Raw genomic sequence first — 21,339 nt, 5'->3', positions numbered from 1 at the left:
AGCAAAAAGTGCTACAGAATCAATTGCAAACTGGAAGAATAGAGCAAGCTAAATTGTATTCTTTATAGGGAAGAGGCGTTTGTAGGTGATTGTTCTAGGTAATGTAACTTTTTTATTTTATTTTATTGTTTTTATTATGGTGTAATAGTCTCGTATTAGGTATAGGACTACCTATGTCGCCAGTAATTCTAACGCGCCTGTATCGTATGAAATATATATTTTGTATCCAATAATGATATGAAACCCGCATAACGGCGAATGTTGTAGCGAGGCTCAAAGTTTCTATTAAACAATTGCTTCCATAATGATATCGGGTTATATTTTACAAAAATTGAACCAGTATTGTGTAAATTTGATTCAGATTCAGAATGTCGGTTGGAAAGATTTGCCAATCTCAAAAGATTCACGAATGTCGACAGATTTATGAATCTCGAAAGATTTACGAATATCTAGTAATTCAGAAATCTCCAAGGATTCATAGATCTTGAGCTTTTATTATTCTTCTTCTTGGCATGACAACCTAAGTGGTCATTAGTTTTGGATTTCATGACTCTTTCGATGAAATTCATTCATATGAATCTTCAGTGATGAGTGATTCGAATCTCGAATTGACTCTTCAAAAACTCATGAATCTGCAAGGATTTATGAATCTCGAAAGTTATAAGTATTTTCAAAGATTCATGAACCTAAAAGATTAATAAATCCATTAAAATTCATATATATCCAGGGATTCATGAATCTTTAGAGATGTATCATTTGCAAAATAATTAATTTGCGCGATCTCACCAAACAACATCCCCAACATCTTAAACAACATCTTAAACCCGTCGCGGATTTAAGCCGCGCATGGACCGTCTCCCCGTAGCAAAACAAACTATCTAACTGCGTGGACTTGCCAAGAAGTCCCGAAAGCATGTATAGGCTGGAATGACCATGTAGGTTGTTGCTTCAAAAAGAGTAATAATGAGAAGCTTAAGCTCTATGAATTTTTGGAGATGTATCAATCTCATGGGGTTGATGAATCCCTAGAGAGATGAATATTTTGATATTCATGAATCTTTCGAGATTCATCAATCTTTGGTGATTCAAGAATATTTGGAGATTCATGAATCTTTGCAACCGGGATTCATGTTCATGAATCTGAATCAGTGAATTCAAGAATCGAATCACTCATCCTGATAATTCATATGTATGAATTTCATCGAGAGATTCATGAAACTGAACTCTAAATTGAGCACGAATCACTGCTAACATGTCCTACACAAAATGTATGATCCATCGAACAACGGAAGTCGGGTTCCATTTTGAAATATGAATAAAACAAGACATGTTCAGCTATTCGTCATACCTTAACTCAATTACTATTCGTTATACCTTAACTAAATCAACCTTGATAATGTGTTGTTTTGGAAATTGCCCGTGCTGATGACATGTAAACATTGGAATTCTGTGTGTTCGTACGGGAAAAGTGCAATGTAGCTAATTTTTTTTTGTAAATTGAACCATTCTGAAGGATTTTATTTTGTAGCAATTTACACAATTGAGTGCCAATTGTTCACTGTGTACCACACCATGGACGAGGAAAACAATTCAGTCGAGCTATCGCTTCGCTCAACCTTCTGCCGCATCTGTGTCACGCCCTGGAAGATGAACCACTGCATGCAGGAACCATGCGATCCGGGCGAATCTTTAAGCTTGCACTGCATGCTGGAAATCCTCTTCCCGACCATCTTCAACGATCATACTGCAAACTGGCCGGCCAAAATCTGCCAGGACTGTGGCGAGAAAGTGTTACAGGCGTACGCTTTGTACGTGCAATGTGGGCAAAGTGCAGAGCAGCTGGAAAGGTTGTGCAACGAGCAGGAGGATGCGACGATGTGCGATGAAGTAATGATTACGGTCAAGGGGGATTACACGCCCGATGTGTTGGTGGAGGAGGCAGTTGTTATATCTGAGCTGGAGCCGGGAATAGCGAATACTGTGACGAACTGCAACCCACTGGAGGATAATTCCGACGAGTCGCTCGAAGAAGGTCAAGTGCTGCATCGCCCAGAAATCGTCATAGCGAAGCAAACGGTGCATGAAAAGCTTAGAAATGCTGCTGCAACGAAGAGGAAACACAAACGCATACAGCCCTCGGCAAGTAATGAGCGAGTTGTTGCTGAAACTCAAGCTCCAGCACGGACGAGACAGGGGAATCGGAGGCAAGTGGTCTTAACTCAAATGAAAGCGCTTGAAAGTGTCGAGGACAAACTGCCGGAAGAAAAGAGCAAGATAAATGATGGCAGGCGTTCAACGACGCGTGAAAAAGGCAACGCCACTCTAGACAACAGCACCACCTCTCGATCGGATGACGATACCGAACCAAATTGCAAGAAAAGTATCGAAAAATTGAACGATACGACAGCAGAAGAAGCGCCCCAGCACGAGGAGAAGCTCGAAACGAAAAAAGATCTCTACAAATGTGTGCTGTGCGATGTTCCGGCGTTCACCGGGCCGGACGCACTGACCGACCATCTGAAGGCGGCGCATCCGGACCAGATACGGGCGTGCGAGCAATGTCCGAAAGTGTTTGCAGCGCAGGCCGCCTTCGAGCAGCACCAGTACTGCCATGCGACGGGCCGGTCACACTTTTGTCCGTTCTGCGACAGGGGCTTTCAAACGGCACTACTGCTCAAGAGCCATATACGCACGCATACGCAGCGGTCCGACTATCTGTGCTCGCTGTGCGGGAAGGAGTTTAATGTGAAGAACAACCTGCGCCAGCACATGATAATGCATTCGGGCGAGAGGCCGTGGGCGTGCCCGCTGTGTCCCTGTCGGTTTAGCACGAAAGGTAAGGTATCATGGAAAGATTACAGTTTTCTCGCGGCGGATTATCTTTACCTGTTTTGAATTTAAACATTAAAACTTGGACTGCTGTGAAAATTCTTTTATTTTGACCGATCGCGTCGAGTGCTAAAGATGGACTGCCCTTTTATTTCATACGCTCATGATAGCAAACTTCTGTGGTTTGTCGCTTAACCTATGAAATTCTAAGAAAGGCCGATCGGCCACCAAAAGCGCGCACGTGCCTTAGCGCAGACAATTGTCCTTTGTTTTTACAAAGCAAATACAGAGTTCTCGGTATTATTTTCGCTTCGCTCACACCATCTGGCGCCCCTAGTTCCTAGCATCGTATTCTTTTGCTTCGACATACTCCCCCCCGGTTGAATTATTGAATTCAACAGAATTGTTTTCGGTTACAGGCAAAATACAGATTTTTGATATTCCGCGCTTGTACAAACCATCTTTCGTTTTGACGGTAACTACTCTTATGTTCCCATCACTTCCCGGAAAAATCTCAACTATTCTACCATAACACCATTTCAGGGGTGGTAAACCATCGTCTTTCACAAGCACCATTGTTCCGACGGAGATGTTGTTGCGTTGACGGGTCCACTTTGTCCGTGGTTGTAGACCGGACAAATACTCAGTACTCCAACGTTTCCACAGCCTTCGAAGATATTCTTGTACTTCCTGCCATTGATTCAGCTGGTTGATTGGAACCGCTTCCAGGGATGGTTCGGCCAAGGCAGAAAGCGGACGATGGATCAGGAAATGTCCCGGCGTCAAAACGTCAAGATCAGCTGGATCGGTTGATAGTTGAGTCAACGGTCGAGAATTCATGCAACTCTCGATCTGCGTTAGAAGCGTGGTGAGCTGCTCGTAGGTCAGCAACGCGTTTCCCATCGTAGGCCTAAGATGATTTTTGAAGGATTTGACAGCCGCCTCCCATAGGCCGCCAAAATTCGGAGAACGAGGGGGGATGAACTTAAATTCGATGCCTTCATCGCTGCACTTCCGAGTTATGTCGCCTTGCCATGCCTGATCCTTGAATTGCTGAGCTAGGACAGCCAATTCTTTCGATGCGCCTACAAAATTCTTAGCGTTGTCACATTCAATTAATGAAGGCTTACCTCTGCGCGCGATGAATCTGCGTAGGGCCGCAATAAAGGCGTCTGTGGTCAAGTCTGTAACAAGATCGATGTGCACCGCTTTCACGACCATGCATACAAAAATGACCACGTATCCTTTTAGCGGCTGCGATTTTCTATGGGGATAGCGGTATGCTATCGGGCCGCATAGATCCACTCCAGTGCGGACGAATGGTAAGGCTGGAGACACGCGTTCCATTGGTAAGTCGCCCATAATTTGTTGAAGCGATGTTGGTCGACAGCGGAAACATTGCAAACATGAGTGCACTGTCTTTCGGGCTAAATTTCTGACTCGCAAAGGCCAAAACCTTTCGCGCAGGCTCGTGGTCAGAAATTGAGGGCTGGCATGCAACATTTTCAGATGAACGAACATTGCAATCATGTCGGTGAGGGGATGATTGGATGGAAGTATCATAGGATGTCGTCGATCGTTAGATACTTCTGCATGACGTAGCCTGCCACCTACTCGCAGTATGCCGGCTTCGATGTATGGATTTAACGACTTCAATTTGGAATGGTTTGCAACGAAACCATTTTTTTCAAGATTTTTAAAATCTTCCGCAAATGATTCATGTTGTGCAAGACGGACGAGACACTTGATTGAATCGTTTAGTTCTTCAGTGGTCAGATGCGTATATCGTCGTTGATCACGATTTTTGAGTTTTGCGTTGTGAGCAAATCTGAGTATCCATGCTACAAGTCTTTTCAAATCGCCGAATGACGAACGCAGTTTAAAAATGAAACTCGGTTCAATAGAATGAGCTGCCAACGTAACTCTTTCTTCGAGATCTTCCTTAGGTAGTTCAACCTTACTTGCAACCTTTGTAGGGAAAATCAGAGGTTCTTCATTTAGCCAATTCGGGCCGTTCCACCATAATGTGGCATGCTGTAGCTGTGCTGGATCCATTCCGCGAGAAATTATATCTGCTGGATTTTCTATACCGGGTACGTGATTCCATTTTCCATTTGCAGTGAGATGTTGTATTTCCGATACACGATTCGCAACGAAAGTTTTCCAGCGCGATGGGTTTGCTGCCAACCAGTGTAGGACAATACTTGAATCCGACCAAAAATATGGTTCTATTTCAATTTTCAAGGCACCGGAAACCTTTTCATACAGATGTGCCAAGAGTAATGCGGCTGATAGCTCTAAACGAGGTAAACAAACTCGTTTTTGTTTACGCGAAGTTGCCAGAGGAGCTACTTTAGATTTAGCCGTTAGTAAATTCACTGTAACTGTATCATCGCTGGATACAGATCTGATGTAAATACAAGCGCCGTACGCCTTTTCAGACGCATCGCAAAATCCGTGTAGCTGTATTTGTTTTACAGGCGTGTGAGAAAGAACCCAACGTTGGATACTTATGTTATTAAGTTCTGCAAGATTTTTACGAAAATCTCTCCACTGTTTCTGTAGTGGTGGGTTGAGAGGTTCATCCCAAGACGTTTCATTGCGCCAAAGCTCTTGAAGATACATTTTAGCTGCCACTATCACAGGACCGACCAATCCTAAAGGATCGAAAAGTTTTGCCGAGTCTGATACAGCAATGCGTTTCGTAACTGGATTGTCATGATTGCTGTACTCAGGTGTTTCGAAGAGAAAATTGTCGGTTGTTGGTTGCCATTTCAGACCCAATGTTTTGATGCATGATGTTGGCGAATCAAGATCACAAACAGTTCGATCATCCCGAAGATCAACGGGAATTTTTTCTAGTAGTTCGGAGCAGTTAGATGTCCATTTACGAAGACAAAGACCAGCAGATTGAAGTAAATTCAATAATTGGTCACTGAGTTTCTGCCCTTCCTCTACACTATTGACTCCTGTTAGCATGTCGTCCATGTAAAAGTCGTTAGCTAAAACCTTTGTTGCCTCTGGGTAAGTATTTGCTTCTAGTTTTGCTAGATGTTGTAGAGTTTTAGTTGCGAGGTATGGTGCGCAAGAAGTACCATAAGTGACTGTGCTCAATTCAAATGTACAAATTGGATCGGTTGGTTTATTTCGCCATAGAATTCGTTGCAAGGGACGGTCTTCGTCAGCTACCAAAATTTGTCTGTACATTTTCTCAATGTCAGCCACGAGTACAAATTTTGGCATTCGAAATCTTAGTAAGATAGACATAAGATCGTCTTGAAGGATTGGGCCTACCATCAAACAATCGTTTAATGAGACTCCACTGCTGGAAGAGCACGACGCATCAAACACCACCCGAAGCTTGGTGGTAGTTTTATCGGGACGAAGCACACAATGGTGCGGCATGTAATAGCTTGGGCTAACTTGTCCTGTGGTGTTTTCTGTTATTTGTACCATGTGGTTAAGGTTTATATATTCTGAAACAAACTGTGAATATTCTGCTTTAAGTTGTGGTCTGGTTTCTAAACGTCTTTCTAATGCTAGGAATCTGCGCAAAGCAATAGATTTGGATTCGCCCAGCTGGGCAATTTTGTCGTCGCGTGTTGGTAGAGAAACCACAAACCGACCTGCGGTGTTACGTTTTGTTGTTCTATCAAAATATTGTTCACATTTGCTTTCTTCCACCGATAGTTTGCTGTTAGTCTGGCATGCTTCAAGTTCCCAAAATTGTCTAAGCTGTGCGTCGAGGTTGCTGCTCACATGAGCCACTACTGATGTTTGCTCACTTGGTTGGCAAACGGTGGCTCTTCCAGCTATGACCCATCCTAGCACAGTTTTTTGTACTGCCAATGCACCTGACTGCATTTTCAAAAGGCCCTCTTCCAAGATTAGATAATACAGGTCCATGCCGATTATCATGTCGATTGGTCCGGGTTCATGGAAATTAGGGTCTGCTAGTTCGATGTTTAGAGGTAAGGTTAGCCTTGTTAGATCGACTGCACTTACCGGTAGATTTCTTGTGACTTGGCTGAGCACATGAAATTTGGATGTCGTTCTAAAAGCACTGCAATTTGACTTGATGCTCACCATGACCGATGAGTAAGACATGATTTTCGACTCACCAATACCGCCGATCGAGTGTACTTCCTTGATGCGAGGGAGTCGAAGACGTTGTACTAGTCGTTCTGTCACAATATTCAATTGTGATGCTGAGTCGAGCAGAGCTCGCGCCCAATACTGCGTTCCGTTGCAGTCACATACCTTGACCACGGCCGTTTGAAGCAAGACCGTTGAAGATACCTGATTAGAAGCCGGTGGCACATTCACAAAACAATGATTTAACGAAGCTGGAGTTTCTGGATTAGACGAAGCAGGAGTGGAAGGACCGGGTTGGCATTCGGGTATCGTTTGCTGTTGCAATACTTCCTGAACTGGCATGGCATTCGATTGTTCGTGTAACATGGTGTGGTGCTTCTTGTGGCAAATACGGCATGTACCTGATGGACAGTCCTTAACCGTATGACCCAATGATAAACAATTGAAACACAGTTTCTTGTTCTTCACTAAATCCTTTCGATCATTCACTGCCATGTTTCGGAACATAACGCACTTGTAAGGAGAATGTTTTACGTCACGACAAAAAACACACTTTTCCGCTGCACCTAAGGACACTGTCGAATACGCTGCTGTGTTCTTCTGGACCGGTTTGCGTCGAAACTGTGATGAGGTTTTGTCCGACGGATCTAATTTCACTGATTCCACAGATTGTAACACTCTACAATGATCTCGGAGAAACTTCACTAACTCGTCGTAGGTAGGAACTTCAGTCGAACGCTTATATGTTTCCCACTGTCGCAAAGTAGCCGGATCCAAACACGATGACAAGCGAAACACTAACAACGTACTCCACCCTTCAGGCCGTTCACCAAGCTTTTCTAACATTTTCAAATTTCGCTCAAATTCATCCACCAGACGCATGATAGATTCCGGACATTCCTTTTTAATCGGAGAGATGGCAAAAATAGAGTCCACATGAGATTTCACTATTAGATATTTGTTCTCATATCTGGTGCATAGTAAATCCCAAGCAACGCTGTAATTCGCTGTGGTAACTTCTATCACTTCAATCACGCGCTTTGCATCTTCCGTTAGACATGAAATCAAATACGTAAATTTGTCCACTTCACTTAGCTCCGGCGCCGCATCTATCAGCGTTTTGAAATTATCACGAAACGTCGTCCAATTTTGCAAAGAACCGTCAAATTTCGGTAATTTGATTTCCGGTAGCTTCACTCGCGATGTTTGCTTCGAAACGTTAGAAGGTAACACTTCTTTCACTGTAGCAGCTGCGATTCGCTGCTTTGCGTTTCGCATTAATTTATACAACTTCGTCTCGAAGCGTGCATAAATTTCTTCCTCTTCTTCGATTGTGTCCGACACTTCTAAAATGCTCACATGCACTTTCTCGTATTCCGACTGCACCGCCGCAAGTCGGTCCGCACATTCGTTAAGCTGGGAAATTTCCAGATCCGCATCGCTTAGAATGGTATCCAGTCGGTTCATCTTTCGATCGAGATGATCGCGCACTCTGGAAGCCTTTTCATGTTCCAACATGTCACTTTTTCCCGTTCCGAAACCTTTGAACGGGTCAGAGAGATCCATCTTAGACGTCGACGGCAATTGTTCACCTGGTGTGTCACTTTTTTCTTGGTCGCCCACTAGATCGGCAACTTTTACCGGCGTGCGTTCCACTGACATTGTTCTTATTGTTCATCAACACTTTCACTGTGCACAATCACGTTCGCGGATAGTGATTGTAGCTAGCATTAGGTTTCGAATCGAACTAAGCAAAACTGCTGTTGGAATTCGTTTCGAGTAACCAAATGTTCGAATCCGGTTCGAAGGACCAAAAAATGTTTTGAATTTAAACATTAAAACTTGGACTGCTGTGAAAATTCTTTTATTTTGACCGATCGCGTCGAGTGCTAAAGATGGACTGCCCTTTTATTTCATACGCTCATGATAGCAAACTTCTGTGGTTTGTCGCTTAACCTATGAAATTCTAAGAAAGGCCGATCGGCCACCAAAAGCGCGCACGTGCCTTAGCGCAGACAATTGTCCTTTGTTTTTACAAAGCAAATACAGAGTTCTCGGTATTATTTTCGCTTCGCTCACACCATCTGGCGCCCCTAGTTCCTAGCATCGTATTCTTTTGCTTCGACAACCGCTGTGCTTATTTTTAATACTTTTTTGTTGTTGTAGGAGGACTAAAGAGCCATCAGAATACGCACACGCGAATTAAAGCATTTAGCTGTGACACTTGTGGATCACAGTTTAATAAACATTACTCGTTAATCAAGCATAAACTGATACACACAGGTAAGCTGGGAGGGATTGTGTTTGGTAAATGGAAAAGTAACTAAAAAATTGTCCATTTTTCCTCCCCAGGTGAACGACCGTTTGGGTGTGAAATTTGCAAAATGAGGTTTGTGACTGGTCAGCTGAGATTTCCACAAAGAAATGTTTAATTATTTGAACACTCTTTATTCACAGATTTACCAACAGCTACATGGTAAAGCGGCACATGCGGACCCACACGGGCGAAAAGCCCTACAAATGTACGTACTGTGAGCGCAGCTTCGCACAGAGCAACGACATGGTGAAGCACATGAAAACGCACGTCGGCAGCAATCCATACCAGTGCGATCGGTGCGATGCCTCGTTCCGCCTCCTGGTGGACCTACGTAACCACTACAAGGAGCATAAGCAGCCCGGTGAGCTAGGGGCCGGCTCATCCACCGAGGAAGATGCGAAAGGGATGCGGTTTACCAGCCAGGACATTCTGCAGTTAAGGTACAAGAAGGAAATGAATCAGCAGCAGTGAGGAAAAGTCGGGCGAATTGAGCGATGAAATGGAAACTGTTGTGGTTCAGTGTGGTTTGCTGCATGAAATCGGCTTTTTGGATTACCATGAATAGATCTACAAACTTAACTGCCCCTCTTATTTTAAGATAGTTTAAAATGGTAAATTATAGGCGCGAACTTAATTGGTGGATCATCTGGTACATGATAAAATAAAGGAATGTGGTCGATTAATACAAGATCGTTGTGTCCATAGGTATGTAAAGAAGAGAGGCGGTCCCGTGATACAGTTGTTGGGTTCAAGCCTAATATGAACCGTCCCCGTGTAACAACGACTGACTGACAATCCGGCTGCGTGGTACTGAATAAAGTCTCGAAAGCCTGTATAGGCCGGCATGTCCTCGTAGAACATTGCGCCCAATAGCAGAAGAAGAAGTCAAGAAGAGATGGCATGATTTGGAGTAGTGGTGGGTGCTCGCAATCGGACCTATCTGATTCCGATTCTGTGTTCGCATTCAATTCCAGTGTCAATTTTGTTGTTGGAATCGATTCCGCAGTTGACTCTGGAGGTGATTCGGGCGCGACTCCAGAATCGGCTCCGGAATCTATTCCGGGATCGAAATCGTCTCCGAAATCAAAATTGGCTCCGAGATCGGAAACGACGTAGGAATCGCAATTTGCCACCGAATCAAGATTTACTCTAGAAATTAGTGGTGGGAGCTCGGAATCGGACCTAACTGATTCTAATTCCGTATTTGAAATTAATGCCAGAGCCGATGCTGGAATCGATTTCGGAGCCGATTCCAGAGCAATTCCTGGGTTGACTCTGGAGCTGATTCCGGAGTTGACTTTGGAGACGATTCCGGAGTCGCCTCAGGAGCCGATTCCGGAGTCAACTCCAGAATTGGCTCCAGGATCGGAAACGACGTAGGAATCGCAATTTGACACCGAATCAAGATTTACTATAGAAATGGAATTAGCTCCGGAATGAAAATCAGTCTTTTAATTTAAATAAGCAGTTTCAGAAGCGAAATTAGTCTGGAAATTGCATTAAGAATGGATCGTTTACAAGTAAATTTTGATTATTTGCGGCTATTAATACATAGCGTCATTGGACCCAAACGCCTGGTGAAGGTGCCGAAACCGACCCTGTTTCGAAGCTGATTTTGATTTCGGAGCCAATTGGGATTCCGGAGCCGATTTTGGAAACTAATTTCGGAGCCGATTTCGGAAACTGATTCCGGACCTACTATCTGGAATCGATTCTATGAAACTTCGAAGCTAGCCGGAATCGATTCCGACGAAAACTTTATTCGTCCCATCACCAATTCGGAGCTCCCAATAACGGTCTACTCAATAAACTAAACAAAACACGTTGGGATAATTGCAATCTTGGAATCTGCAGTGCACCGTTCTCAACGGTCAATTTGAAAACCACAGCAACATTCATATGCAACTGCTGGCACATCTAACCCCTCTCAACACCTTGTGCACTATGCCAACCTTGACAGCGGGGGAAGATGTCACAACAAGCAAACAATTTGTTTATTTTGTAAATCCACGCATCGTCGTCGTCTGCCAGGCCCCGCGCACTGTTAGCTAACAGAAATGGAGGAAGAGTTTTTGATTTTAAACCTAAAACCGACGACCTGCCGTATCTGTGCGACGGTCAGCGTCGAACAGTACTGCATCTACGAAACGATCTACAAGGACGGTACGCTTAGCATGCACGCGATGATGGAAAAGCTGGTTCCCTCGGTGTTCAACCCGGAGCAGATGAAGGTGGACGAGTACATGTGCTGGCCGCGGAAGGTGTGCGAAGACTGCCGGGCCAAGGTGCTGGAGGCGTACGCACTGTACGAGCAGTGCATGCGGAGTGGCGATCTGCTGCGCGAATGCTTGTCGCGCAAACCGGGTGCGCTGGTCATTGAAAACACGTACGACGATGAGCTGAAGCAGGACTATGCGATCGAAACGACGGTGGAGGAGACAGTGTCGGACTTTGTCGATCACGACGAACCGATCGTGCTGGATCAGAGCACGGAGAGTAGCGCCGGCACTGCCACCGGCCGGCGAGTTAGAAAACAAATCTCGAAAGATCCAAAATCGGGGAAGAAACAAAAGCCGAATTTGGTGGAACCGCGTACCCCATCGCCGACCGATGACTTTGGCTGTGATTCGGAGGAACAGGACGAAAAACCGCTCAGCAGCTTGGTGGTGAGCGAAAAGGTAGCACGCAAATCGCGATCGGCACGAAACGCAAGCGCTAAGCGCAACAGTTCGGCTACCGGAAAAAGCAACGAGCAACGAACTCGTGGAAAGAAGGGACCCGGCAGGAAGCCAAAGCAACCAAAGGAGGAAAGTGACAACGATACGGAGGAACCGAAAACGAAGGTCGACCTGTACCGCTGTCTGCTGTGCGATGCACCGACCTACACCTCGCCGAAGGAGCACACCGACCATCTGCTGAAGGAACATCCGGACCAGATACATTGCTGCAAGCAGTGCCCGAAGGTGTTCATGACCAAGGCGGCCTTCGAGCATCACCAGTACTGTCACGCGACGGGGCGTTCGTTTTTCTGCATGTTTTGCGACAAAGGCTTTCAGACGGAGCAGCTGCTGAAGAACCACATGCGGACGCATACGCACGGGACCGGGTTCCTGTGCTCGCACTGTGGGCAGGAGTTTAGCAATCGGAGCAATCTGCGCCAGCACCTGATACGGCACACGGGTGAGAAGCCGTGGCAGTGTAATCTGTGCCCGAGTCGTTTCAGTATGAAGAGTAAGTAGACATGGCGTGTTCATTTGTGCAAAAACGGATTCAACTGGAGCTACTTGCTTCCTTTTCAGGTTACCTAGACAGACATATGCACACCCACACGAAAGCCAAGTTTTTCAGCTGCGACACGTGTGGGTCACAATTTAGCCGGCACTATTCGTTGGTAAAGCATCAACTAATCCACACAGGTACGATTGCTGTAGTGCTGTTTGATGCACTATTACAATCTATTGAATATTGTCCCATCCGCTCAATCTTTGCAGGAGATCGTCACTTTACCTGTGAGGTTTGCAGTATGCGGTAAGTGTGTGATAGTGTCTCCACCTACTATTGGTGTGCTAACATTCTTTCCCCTGTATTTTAGATTCACCTCGAGCCACCACGTGAAACGGCACATGCTTACACACACCGGCGAGAAACCGTTCAAATGCACATACTGTGAGCGCAGCTTCACGCAAAGCAACGACATGGTGAAGCACATGAAAACGCACGTGGGCGAAAATCCGTACCAGTGCGATCGGTGTGAAGCATCGTTCCGGCTGCTCACCGATCTGCGCAATCACTACAAGGACCACTATCTGCCGGGCGGCAAGGATGCACTGTCCGGTGAGGAGGACAAGGGTACGATACGGTTTACCAGCACGAATATACTGAAAATTCGGTACGAAAAGGAAAGAAACAGTGGCCGGCCGGTTAAGCAGGAGGTACGGGCGGCTGGGCATAATCAAACGATGTAGAGAGGTTTTGGCGAGAAGATCGGTAGGATTAGAAGGCATTATGATATATGGTGCCCAGGGAAACGGTGAATTATAAAGTGAAGATCTCTCTATACTTTATTTCATTTTTTAAATCCAGAATTGATTTGCCACTTTGCGTAGAGAAGCTTCAAAGGAAAAGAAATGTACAAGTAATTTACTTTTACGTATGAGAGTTGATGGTGTATGTTAAGATACAAAGTGTTGTTGTATTAGGATCACATTTTTTTATTATTAAAAGACGAGAGATAAGAGTAAAGAAATAATTTCTATTTTTTCCCAACTATTTGTTGAGTTTTCATCTAAAGTACTTTGTAGTAAACTACAGTGGAAGCCGTCCTTTGATCCTACAGACCAAAACCAAACTGGTTCTGACACCAATATATCACCTTTTCCGGTTAAAGAACTGCACATGACCTGATGCCTAAAGGACCGGCGCTAAATCTATGCAAGTCCAGGAACTGATACTGATCCCAAACCGATCCAGGAACCAATACTGTTCATATCGGTCTTAGAACTGATGATGTACCCATACAGGCTGTAGAACCTATCATGAACCCATACCGGTCCTGAAATCTATCATGAACCCATACAGGACCTGGAACTGATGCTAAACTCATATCATTCCTGGAACCTTTCATGAACCCATACGGGTACTGGAACTACTGACGAATCCATACCGTTCCTGGTACCGATCATAAACCCATGTCAGTACTGGAACTACTCATGAATCCATACCAGTCATGGAACTGAAAATAAACCCATAAAGGACCTGGAACTGATGCTGAATCCATACCGACCGTGGAATCTATCATGAACCCATACCGGTACTGGAAATGATACTGAACTCATACCGGTCCTAGAACCGATCAAAACCCTATACCGGTACTGAAAATACTCATGAATCCTTACCAGTCCTGGAATTAGTAGGAAATATAGTAGAATTTTGTATTGTGATTAGTAAATTCCCATAGATGTACCTGTTGATACGGTACTTGAAGGGTTAAAAGTCACGATAATTACACATCGTTCATACCCCTGCGCATCTATACATCTTGAGTCTGTTATGATGCTTTCTGGAATGTAAACAACGCACAGCTGTAGCGCAGCTTCTTCGCCTTACCCACCACAGTGTCGCAAAACTTTCTCTGCCGCCGCCTCCAGCTACGATGGAGAAGGAACAGCCCCAAGACCAAACCATGACGATACAGCTAACGTTCTGTCGCATCTGTGCCGTCCTCAGCACGGAGGAGCATTGCATCTACGAAGTGGCGTACAGTGCCGGCACACTCAGCATGCACGCGATGATGGAAAAGCTAGTTCCCTCGGTGTTCAACGCGGAGCAGGTAAAGGTGGACGAGTTTATGTCCTTTCCCACGAAAGTGTGCGGCAGTTGCAAAGCCAAAGTGCTCGAGGCGTACGGGCTGTACGAGCAGTGCGTGAGGAGTGGCGATCTGCTGCGCGACTGTTTAGCGCGTAAGAAAAACGCAACGTTCATCGTGAACATAACCGGTGCTGGTGGTGGCGGTGGTGGTGGTCGCGGGGTGGATAGTTCCGAGGGCAAACTGATTGTTCCGCTGGCGTATGAAATGGAGGAAGTGTCGGTAGGTAGCAAACCTCACACTACAACGGTGGTTGAGATAACGACGGAAGAAATCGGCCCACACCGTAAGGTGGAAAGTGAAGGCGAAAGTGAGATGGTGGAGTTGGTTCCTAGCCTTTTCGATGAAGATGCCGCTGAGCATGTTGCCTCGGAACAGGGAGATCATCCGACGTGTTCCGAGGGAGAAACTGTAACGATACCTGCTTCCAAGGTAAAGCACGAAACGAGTAGAGCAAAACATGCACGAACACGTGCGACAACGAAAAGAAACGTAAAGCAAGCAAAAACGACGAAAAGAAAGCACGACGACACTGCCGACGTGCTGTTAGAAACAACGGAACAACCAAAACTGAATCCCGTTCAATTGCGCTGCCTACTGTGCAATCGACCAGCGTTTGCCGCACCGGCGGAACTTACGCAGCACCTGCACAGCGAGCATGCGGATCAAATATTGCGCTGCACCCTCTGCCCGAAAGTGTTCATGACCAAGGCGGCCTTCGAGCATCACCAGTACTGTCACGCGACGGGGCGATCGTTCTTTTGCGCGCTGTGCGATAAAGGCTTTCAGTCGGAGCAGCTGCTGAAGAACCACATGCGGACGCACACGCACGGGACCGGGTTCCTGTGCTCGCAGTGTGGCAAAGAGTTTAGCGATCGAAGCAACCTACGCCAGCACGAGCAGCGCCACACCGGCGAGAAACCCTGGGCATGCAGCATGTGCTCAAGTCGGTTTAGCACGAAGGGTAAATGGAAAGGGGGAACTGTCGTTTGAGGAACTTTTAAAAAAATGTGATCAAAATGATTTTTTTTCTATCGTGCAGGCTATCTGACGGTACATTTGGCTACCCATTCGAAAACGAAAGCATTCAGCTGCGACACGTGCGGATCACAGTTTAACCGGCACTACTCGCTGGTGAAGCATAAGGTCATCCACACAGGTAGGTGCATCGTTTACTGTTTTCGATTCGCAAACACGATTCACAACCCACAAGTAATGTTCCACTTTGCGCTTTCAGGAGAGCGTCACTATGCCTGCGAAGTTTGCAAGATGAGGTACAAAGGAATTGGGTTGCTTCTATTTTAAAAAACGCATCTTATTTACAAACTTTGCTTCACTTTTCCCTCTCTTTAGGTTTGCTTCGGCGTACCACGTGAAAATACACATGCGAACGCACACCGGTGAAAAGCCGCACAAATGTGGCTACTGTGCCCGTGGCTTTGCGCAGAAGAACTGCATGCTGAAGCATATGAAAACGCACGGCAAACCGTACCCGTGCGGCCGGTGCGATGCATCGTTTCAAGCGATAGCGGATTTGCGGGTACACGCGAAGGAGCACGATCGGGTGCGGAAGCAGGAAGAGGTTGATTCCCCTGCGGAACAATAACCACAGTGCAATGTAATGTACGTCGTTCGGAGTTATTCGGAGTTGAGTTTAATGGAGTTAAGGCTATTAGTATTATTTAATATGTAAAACTGTTTCATTTGGAGCGGTTAGGGGGGTACACAGGTACTTGACTGGGCTTAATTTGGTCCAGGAACTGAACCTATCGCGTGCTAGGAATTTATTCCGAAACTGCTACACGATATCTATATCAGTCTAGTAAAGGAAATCGAATCTCTACAGGTCTAGGATGCCTATCCCATCCTTACAACGTTCAGCTGGGATATACAGGGTTTCCCGCGAATTATCGGTTGGTTCCCATCTATTTTTGGTAGGTTCCCATATTTGTTGGTGCGTTACTACGATTTTTTGCCGTTTCCCGGAATTTGTTGGTCCAATTGTATTGATATCCAATTGGAAAATACCAATAAATTATGGGAACGAACCAAAAATCTATGGAACACGATCAAAAAATCGTACGAACGCACCAAAAAAATCATAGAAACTGATCAATAAATCGTGGGAAACACTGTAACAATGCATATTATTGTCGTTGTTAGGGATTAAATAATGAAAGATTTTAAAGATAGATAAAGAGAAAGATATTTAAAAAAAACCTAACACAATGTTACCGGTCCAATTGGAATACAATTTATTTTAAGTTCATTTAACCCTAAAGAACATAATCCATAGCCCCCACTACTGATCGTAGTACGTCAAGCGGAACGATCGTTCATTATCCTTGCGCAGCGTTTCGTGCATCTTGTTGATCTCCTCCAGCCGGTTGGTGATCGCGGTCGAGGACGACTCGATCCACTGCAGCGAGTTCATGTGCGCGTTCAGTATCTTGCCAATCTGCACGAGCGGATCGTTCGGGTCGGTGTACTTGTTCGCGTCGTTCAGATGCTCGATCACCTCCTTCAGGTCCTCGTACATCTGCTTCAGCTGCGAGTCGAGCGTCTCCGCCATCGAGTACGTCTGGCCGCGCTCGAGATCGATCTGGCCGATGCGCGACAGCTCCTGCTCGAGCGGCACGATGCACTCCTCCAGCTCGGTGTGCTGCGCGGTAATGAACTCCAGCTCCTGCTCCATCGCGTTCTGCTCCGCCTTCACCTTCATGACCGCCTCGTTGAGGGCGACGATCTTTTCGCCGTTCGCGAGCAGCATGTTGTCCCAGGCGTTCACCTGCGTCGCCTGGTTGGTGAACAGCTTCTCCTGCTCCTCCAGCTCGAGCGTCCACTTGTTGATGAACTCTTCCAGCTGGAAGAACTTGAGCTGCTGGTTGGCGGCGACGGCGGCGGACTGGGTCGTTTGCGTGTTGGTGGTAAGGCTGGCAGCCAGGCCGACGCTGGTGCCGGCGGTGGACGCTGCCGTGTTGGTGGTAGTGGCAGCCGGCGTTGTTGTCGCCGTGCCAGACGCACCGAGCGACAGTGGGTTCTGTTCCGCCGGCTTGGACAGGCCGAATCCACCCAACGACAGAGGAGCAGCGGCGGCGGCGGCGGCGGTGGCTGTCGTTGTGGCCGGTGCGGCAAGTGCTGCACCGAGCGGGTTAATGCCCGTTGTCGTACCGGCGGCCGGTTGATTCGCATTGGCCGGAGCGAGCGAGCTTGCTGTGGCCGACGGTGTACCGAGCTGTGGGGTTCCACCCAGCGAGCCAAACGTTGGCAGTGTGGCTGTCGTTGCGCCTGCCGTTTGTTGTGCCCCGGAAGCAGCCAGCGAGGGAGTGGCAGCAGTGCCAGCAGCAGTTCCGCCCAGCGATGCTCCGAAGGAAAGTGTTCCCAAACCTCCGGCGGCCGGTGCGGTTGATGTGGCTGCTCCTGCTGGGTTTAGGGACAGGGTTGGTGCCGCAGCACCCGTACCACCGGTGGAACCGAAGGTTGGCGTTGTGCCGAAGGAGAACCCTCCTGTCGGTGCAGTGCTGGTGGCAGCGGCGCCGAGAGAAAACCCACCGGTCGTGGCGGTTGTAGTGGTGGGCGTTCCGAACGAGAAATTCATTGTGGTAATGCGCGTTTCTTTGCGAAACGAGGTAAACAACAGACTAAATTTAACGCGCCCAACAGAAACACGGAATACACGCGCGATAAACGAGAAACGTCAAACAAACGGAGTGGTCGAGCAGCTTGTCGTGCAGTTCGCAGGATTTCAAACTGCTCGATAAAGTCAAGGTGTGTAGCGCGATAGGCAAAACCGAAACCGTTGGATGTGATGAGACATTTTGGATCGTTTGTTTTAGTATCATTTCTTATTCGTTGTAATAAATTGATAATTTGAGTAATAAATAGGACTGATTAGAATGATTGGAAGACACTATTGATAATTTCACGCATATTAATTATTAAACAATTGGTTGACTAGTGTTCCAATGCAGGGAATCTATATAAATTTTGATAAATACTACTTAATGTGGCCAGATTACAGGGCTGCGCAACTAAATTTCTAAGATCCCCTTTAATGTACAGAGTACGCCGAAATTAATTGCGACCTCTTAAGAGACGTAAGACCAACATCAAACCTATACTGATCCTGACATAAATACTTTACCTATTCTGGTTCAAACTGCACATGTCCTATCATGAACCCATACTGGTCCAGCAACCAATACTGGTCACACCGGTCCATGAACTGATTATGAACCCATACTGTTGCTGGAACCTATCATGAACCCATACCTGCCCTGGAACCGATAATGATCCTATCCGGGTCCTGGAACCAATCATGAACCTATACCAGTCTTGGGACCTGTCATGAACTCATCCTGGTCCTGCAACCGATCTTGAACCCATATCTGCCCTAGAACCGATCATGATCCCATACCGGTCATGGATTCGATCATAAATCCATACCGGTCCTGGAACAAATACTGAATTCATTCCGGTCCTGGAACCACTCAGGAATCCATATCTGCCCTGGGACTGAAAGTAAACCCATAAATAACCTGGAACTGATGCTAAACCCATACTGGTCCAGGAACCGATTATGAACCCATACCGGTCTAGGAACCAATACTGGTCATACCGGTACATGAACCGATTATGAACCCTTACTGATCCAGAAATAGCCCCAGATTTCATTTATTTTTAGGAACAGTACCTGTAACTGTTCCGGAATCTGATTTGGAACGATATTTAGACCTGATCCGAGCTTTGAACCGATACAATTCCTGTTCCAGCCGACAGACAAAGCAAAATGCATATGAAATAGCGTATGAAATTTAGTAGAATTTGTATAAATTATTCGTGGTTTAAACAACTTAACCTCTCAGCCTAAAAGGAATTGAAGACTCCGTTTAGCAAAAGGTAAAAGACTGGATGATTTTAAAATAGTAAAAAGGTGGATGGACAAGCCTCGCGTTGATAAGGCTAAGATCGGTTAAAGGTAGATGAAACACAGTATCAGAAATATAGAAATATAACGATCATTAAAAAGTGACCTCTATACAGCAATAAAGTGTTTTTGTCTGAACATTTAGTCCCAGTCGTTTAAGCTTAATGTCGTTTGGGTAACGTCTGAAAATTTCTTTCATTCCTATCTTTCTATCACCGTTTCTTAATATATCAGGAAATAAGAATATCTTTCATAAATTTGACCAAAAGTCTCCTCAATCTTGGCCTTTTTCATGAAAATTTTTCCGACGCCTGCTCTATGCGTTTGCAAACAAATGCAATAAATTCGGCTAGTAAGGAAATTTTATTTTTTGACGATTTTTCGGTTAATTAAACGGACTTGTTCTACCAACTCGCAATAGATCCATTAAGTATAGAATTACTATAATTTTTCATTCATTCATCCTATTATTTATTGATTGATTGATTTATTCATTTATTTATTTATATACATATTTATTTATTTAATTATTTATTTATTTATTTGTTTCTAGTGTTTTTGTACTAACTCGCAATAGATCCAATAAGTATAGAATTACTATAATTTTTCATTTATTTATGTTTTTATTGATTGATTGATTGATTGATTGATTTATTCATTCATTCATTCATTTATTTATTCATTTATTTATTCATTTATTTATTTATTTATTTGTTTATTTGTATATGTTTATATTATGTTTATTGTTTATTATGTTTATGTTATTTGTTTATTTATTTATTTAATTATTTATTAATTAATTTATTTATTAATTAATTAATTAATTAATTTATTTATTTATTTATTTATGTATTAATTTATTTTTTAATTTTTTGTATTTATTTACTTAGTTATTCATAAACTTATATATTAATTTATTTATGAATTTGTTAACTAACTAATTTTTTATTTATGTATTTATTTATATATTTATTTATTTATTTTTGAATGAATTAAATTATTTGTTTGTGTACTTATTTATCACGAATATAATTGTCCAACACTGGCATTAGAACTATTGGGAAACAGAAATCTCGCTGAATGCAGTTTGCGCGCCTCGCGACATCGTGAAACATCATGCGTCTCCTTCGAACTGCTAAACGAATTCGTCAAACTTTATTTAACCCTTGAAAAATCACACAAACACACACACACACACACACACACACAAATCGACCACATATTTTGCAAGCACTGTGCGCGCGTCTTCAAGCGATCAACCGTGGCTTGATCGTGTACAACCTGGCTGGCGTTCTAGCCCACATTATTGATTGATTAAAAGAACGAGCGCACTAATGCGTAGAGGTTCGTTCCCGAACCAGATCGCGCTCTCAAGTGCTCTCGTACCGCTCGTACGCCCGATACGCGGTATCAGTACGCCGTCCGTCCGCTGCAGCAACAGCCGATCTATTCTCGTTCCAAACGTGCGCCCAACCGTCGCGCTCCGACCAGATACACAATAGGTAGGTGGAGGTGGCAGATGATGAATGCTGGGAGCACACAATACAATTGACAACAATCTCCAATATATATACATACGTGCTAGCCGATCGGTCTTCGCTGTGTGCGGGAGAGCGCACCGATGATCAACACGCTCGCAAATCGGACGCGCACAGTGGGACACAGCACAGCATGCGGTGCCGGAATTCGTCGGTGTGTTGTGCCCGCGCCCATGTGATGCTGTGCTGCGATGTGCGTGTTAAAGTTCACCGTATTCGACCCCCCCTCCCTCCTTTCGATCCCGTTGGTCGCTCCCGCGATGAAAGT

General features: G+C 45.2%; 3 protein-coding genes across 4 annotated transcripts; 2 read left to right on the top strand and 1 right to left on the bottom strand.

Annotated features, from left to right (window-relative positions):
* Positions 1-1,405: 1,405 nt before the first annotated feature.
* Positions 1,406-9,929, top strand: LOC133393719 (zinc finger protein 596-like). Of its 2 annotated transcripts, XM_061659821.1 has the most exons (5): positions 1,406-1,475; positions 1,529-2,836; positions 9,091-9,207; positions 9,277-9,313; positions 9,382-9,929. In XM_061659821.1, exons 2-5 carry the CDS (start codon positions 1,573-1,575, stop codon positions 9,710-9,712), a joined length of 1,749 nt encoding a protein of 582 aa, XP_061515805.1. In that variant the 5' UTR covers positions 1,406-1,475; positions 1,529-1,572; the 3' UTR covers positions 9,713-9,929. The 2 variants fall into 2 exon arrangements, with proteins under 2 accessions (XP_061515805.1, XP_061515804.1); XM_061659820.1 differs by having other exon boundaries at positions 1,406-2,836.
* Positions 9,930-11,223: 1,294 nt separating this feature from the next.
* LOC1270977 (zinc finger protein 252) lies at positions 11,224-16,830 on the top strand. Its single transcript, XM_061656626.1, has 8 exons — positions 11,224-12,472; positions 12,541-12,657; positions 12,733-12,769; positions 12,834-13,202; positions 14,294-15,570; positions 15,649-15,765; positions 15,844-15,880; positions 15,960-16,830. The coding sequence occupies exons 1-8, from the start codon at positions 11,299-11,301 to the stop codon at positions 16,210-16,212; spliced, it is 3,381 nt and encodes a 1,126-aa protein (XP_061512610.1). The 5' UTR covers positions 11,224-11,298; the 3' UTR covers positions 16,213-16,830.
* A 7-nt stretch (positions 16,831-16,837) lies between these two features.
* LOC1270979 (nuclear pore glycoprotein p62) lies at positions 16,838-18,329 on the bottom strand. Its single transcript, XM_061659822.1, has one exon. It carries the CDS (start codon positions 18,202-18,204, stop codon positions 16,909-16,911), a length of 1,296 nt encoding a protein of 431 aa, XP_061515806.1. The 5' UTR covers positions 18,205-18,329; the 3' UTR covers positions 16,838-16,908.
* Positions 18,330-21,339: the final 3,010 nt, after the last annotated feature.

Source organism: Anopheles gambiae, chromosome 3 (genome assembly GCF_943734735.2).
Source record: "Anopheles gambiae chromosome 3, idAnoGambNW_F1_1, whole genome shotgun sequence".
In the NCBI taxonomy this organism is placed as follows: domain Eukaryota; kingdom Metazoa; phylum Arthropoda; class Insecta; order Diptera; family Culicidae; genus Anopheles; species Anopheles gambiae.
Note: the sequence above shows the minus strand (reverse complement) of the source record. Positions and strands in the feature narration are given on the sequence as shown.

Coding starts and splice junctions, on each gene's coding strand:
- LOC1270979 (XM_061659822.1), bottom strand. CDS start 18,204: ATGAATTTCTCGTTCGGAACGCCCACCACTACAACCGCCACGACCGGT.
- LOC133393719 (XM_061659821.1), top strand. CDS start 1,573: ATGGACGAGGAAAACAATTCAGTCGAGCTATCGCTTCGCTCAACCTTC. Junction 9,208..9,276: donor GCATAAACTGATACACACAG/GTAAGCTGGGAG, acceptor TTTCCTCCCCAG/GTGAACGACCGTTTGGGTGT. Junction 9,314..9,381: donor TGTGAAATTTGCAAAATGAG/GTTTGTGACTGG, acceptor CTTTATTCACAG/ATTTACCAACAGCTACATGG.
- LOC1270977 (XM_061656626.1), top strand. CDS start 11,299: ATGGAGGAAGAGTTTTTGATTTTAAACCTAAAACCGACGACCTGCCGT. Junction 12,473..12,540: donor GAGTCGTTTCAGTATGAAGA/GTAAGTAGACAT, acceptor CTTCCTTTTCAG/GTTACCTAGACAGACATATG. Junction 12,658..12,732: donor GCATCAACTAATCCACACAG/GTACGATTGCTG, acceptor CAATCTTTGCAG/GAGATCGTCACTTTACCTGT.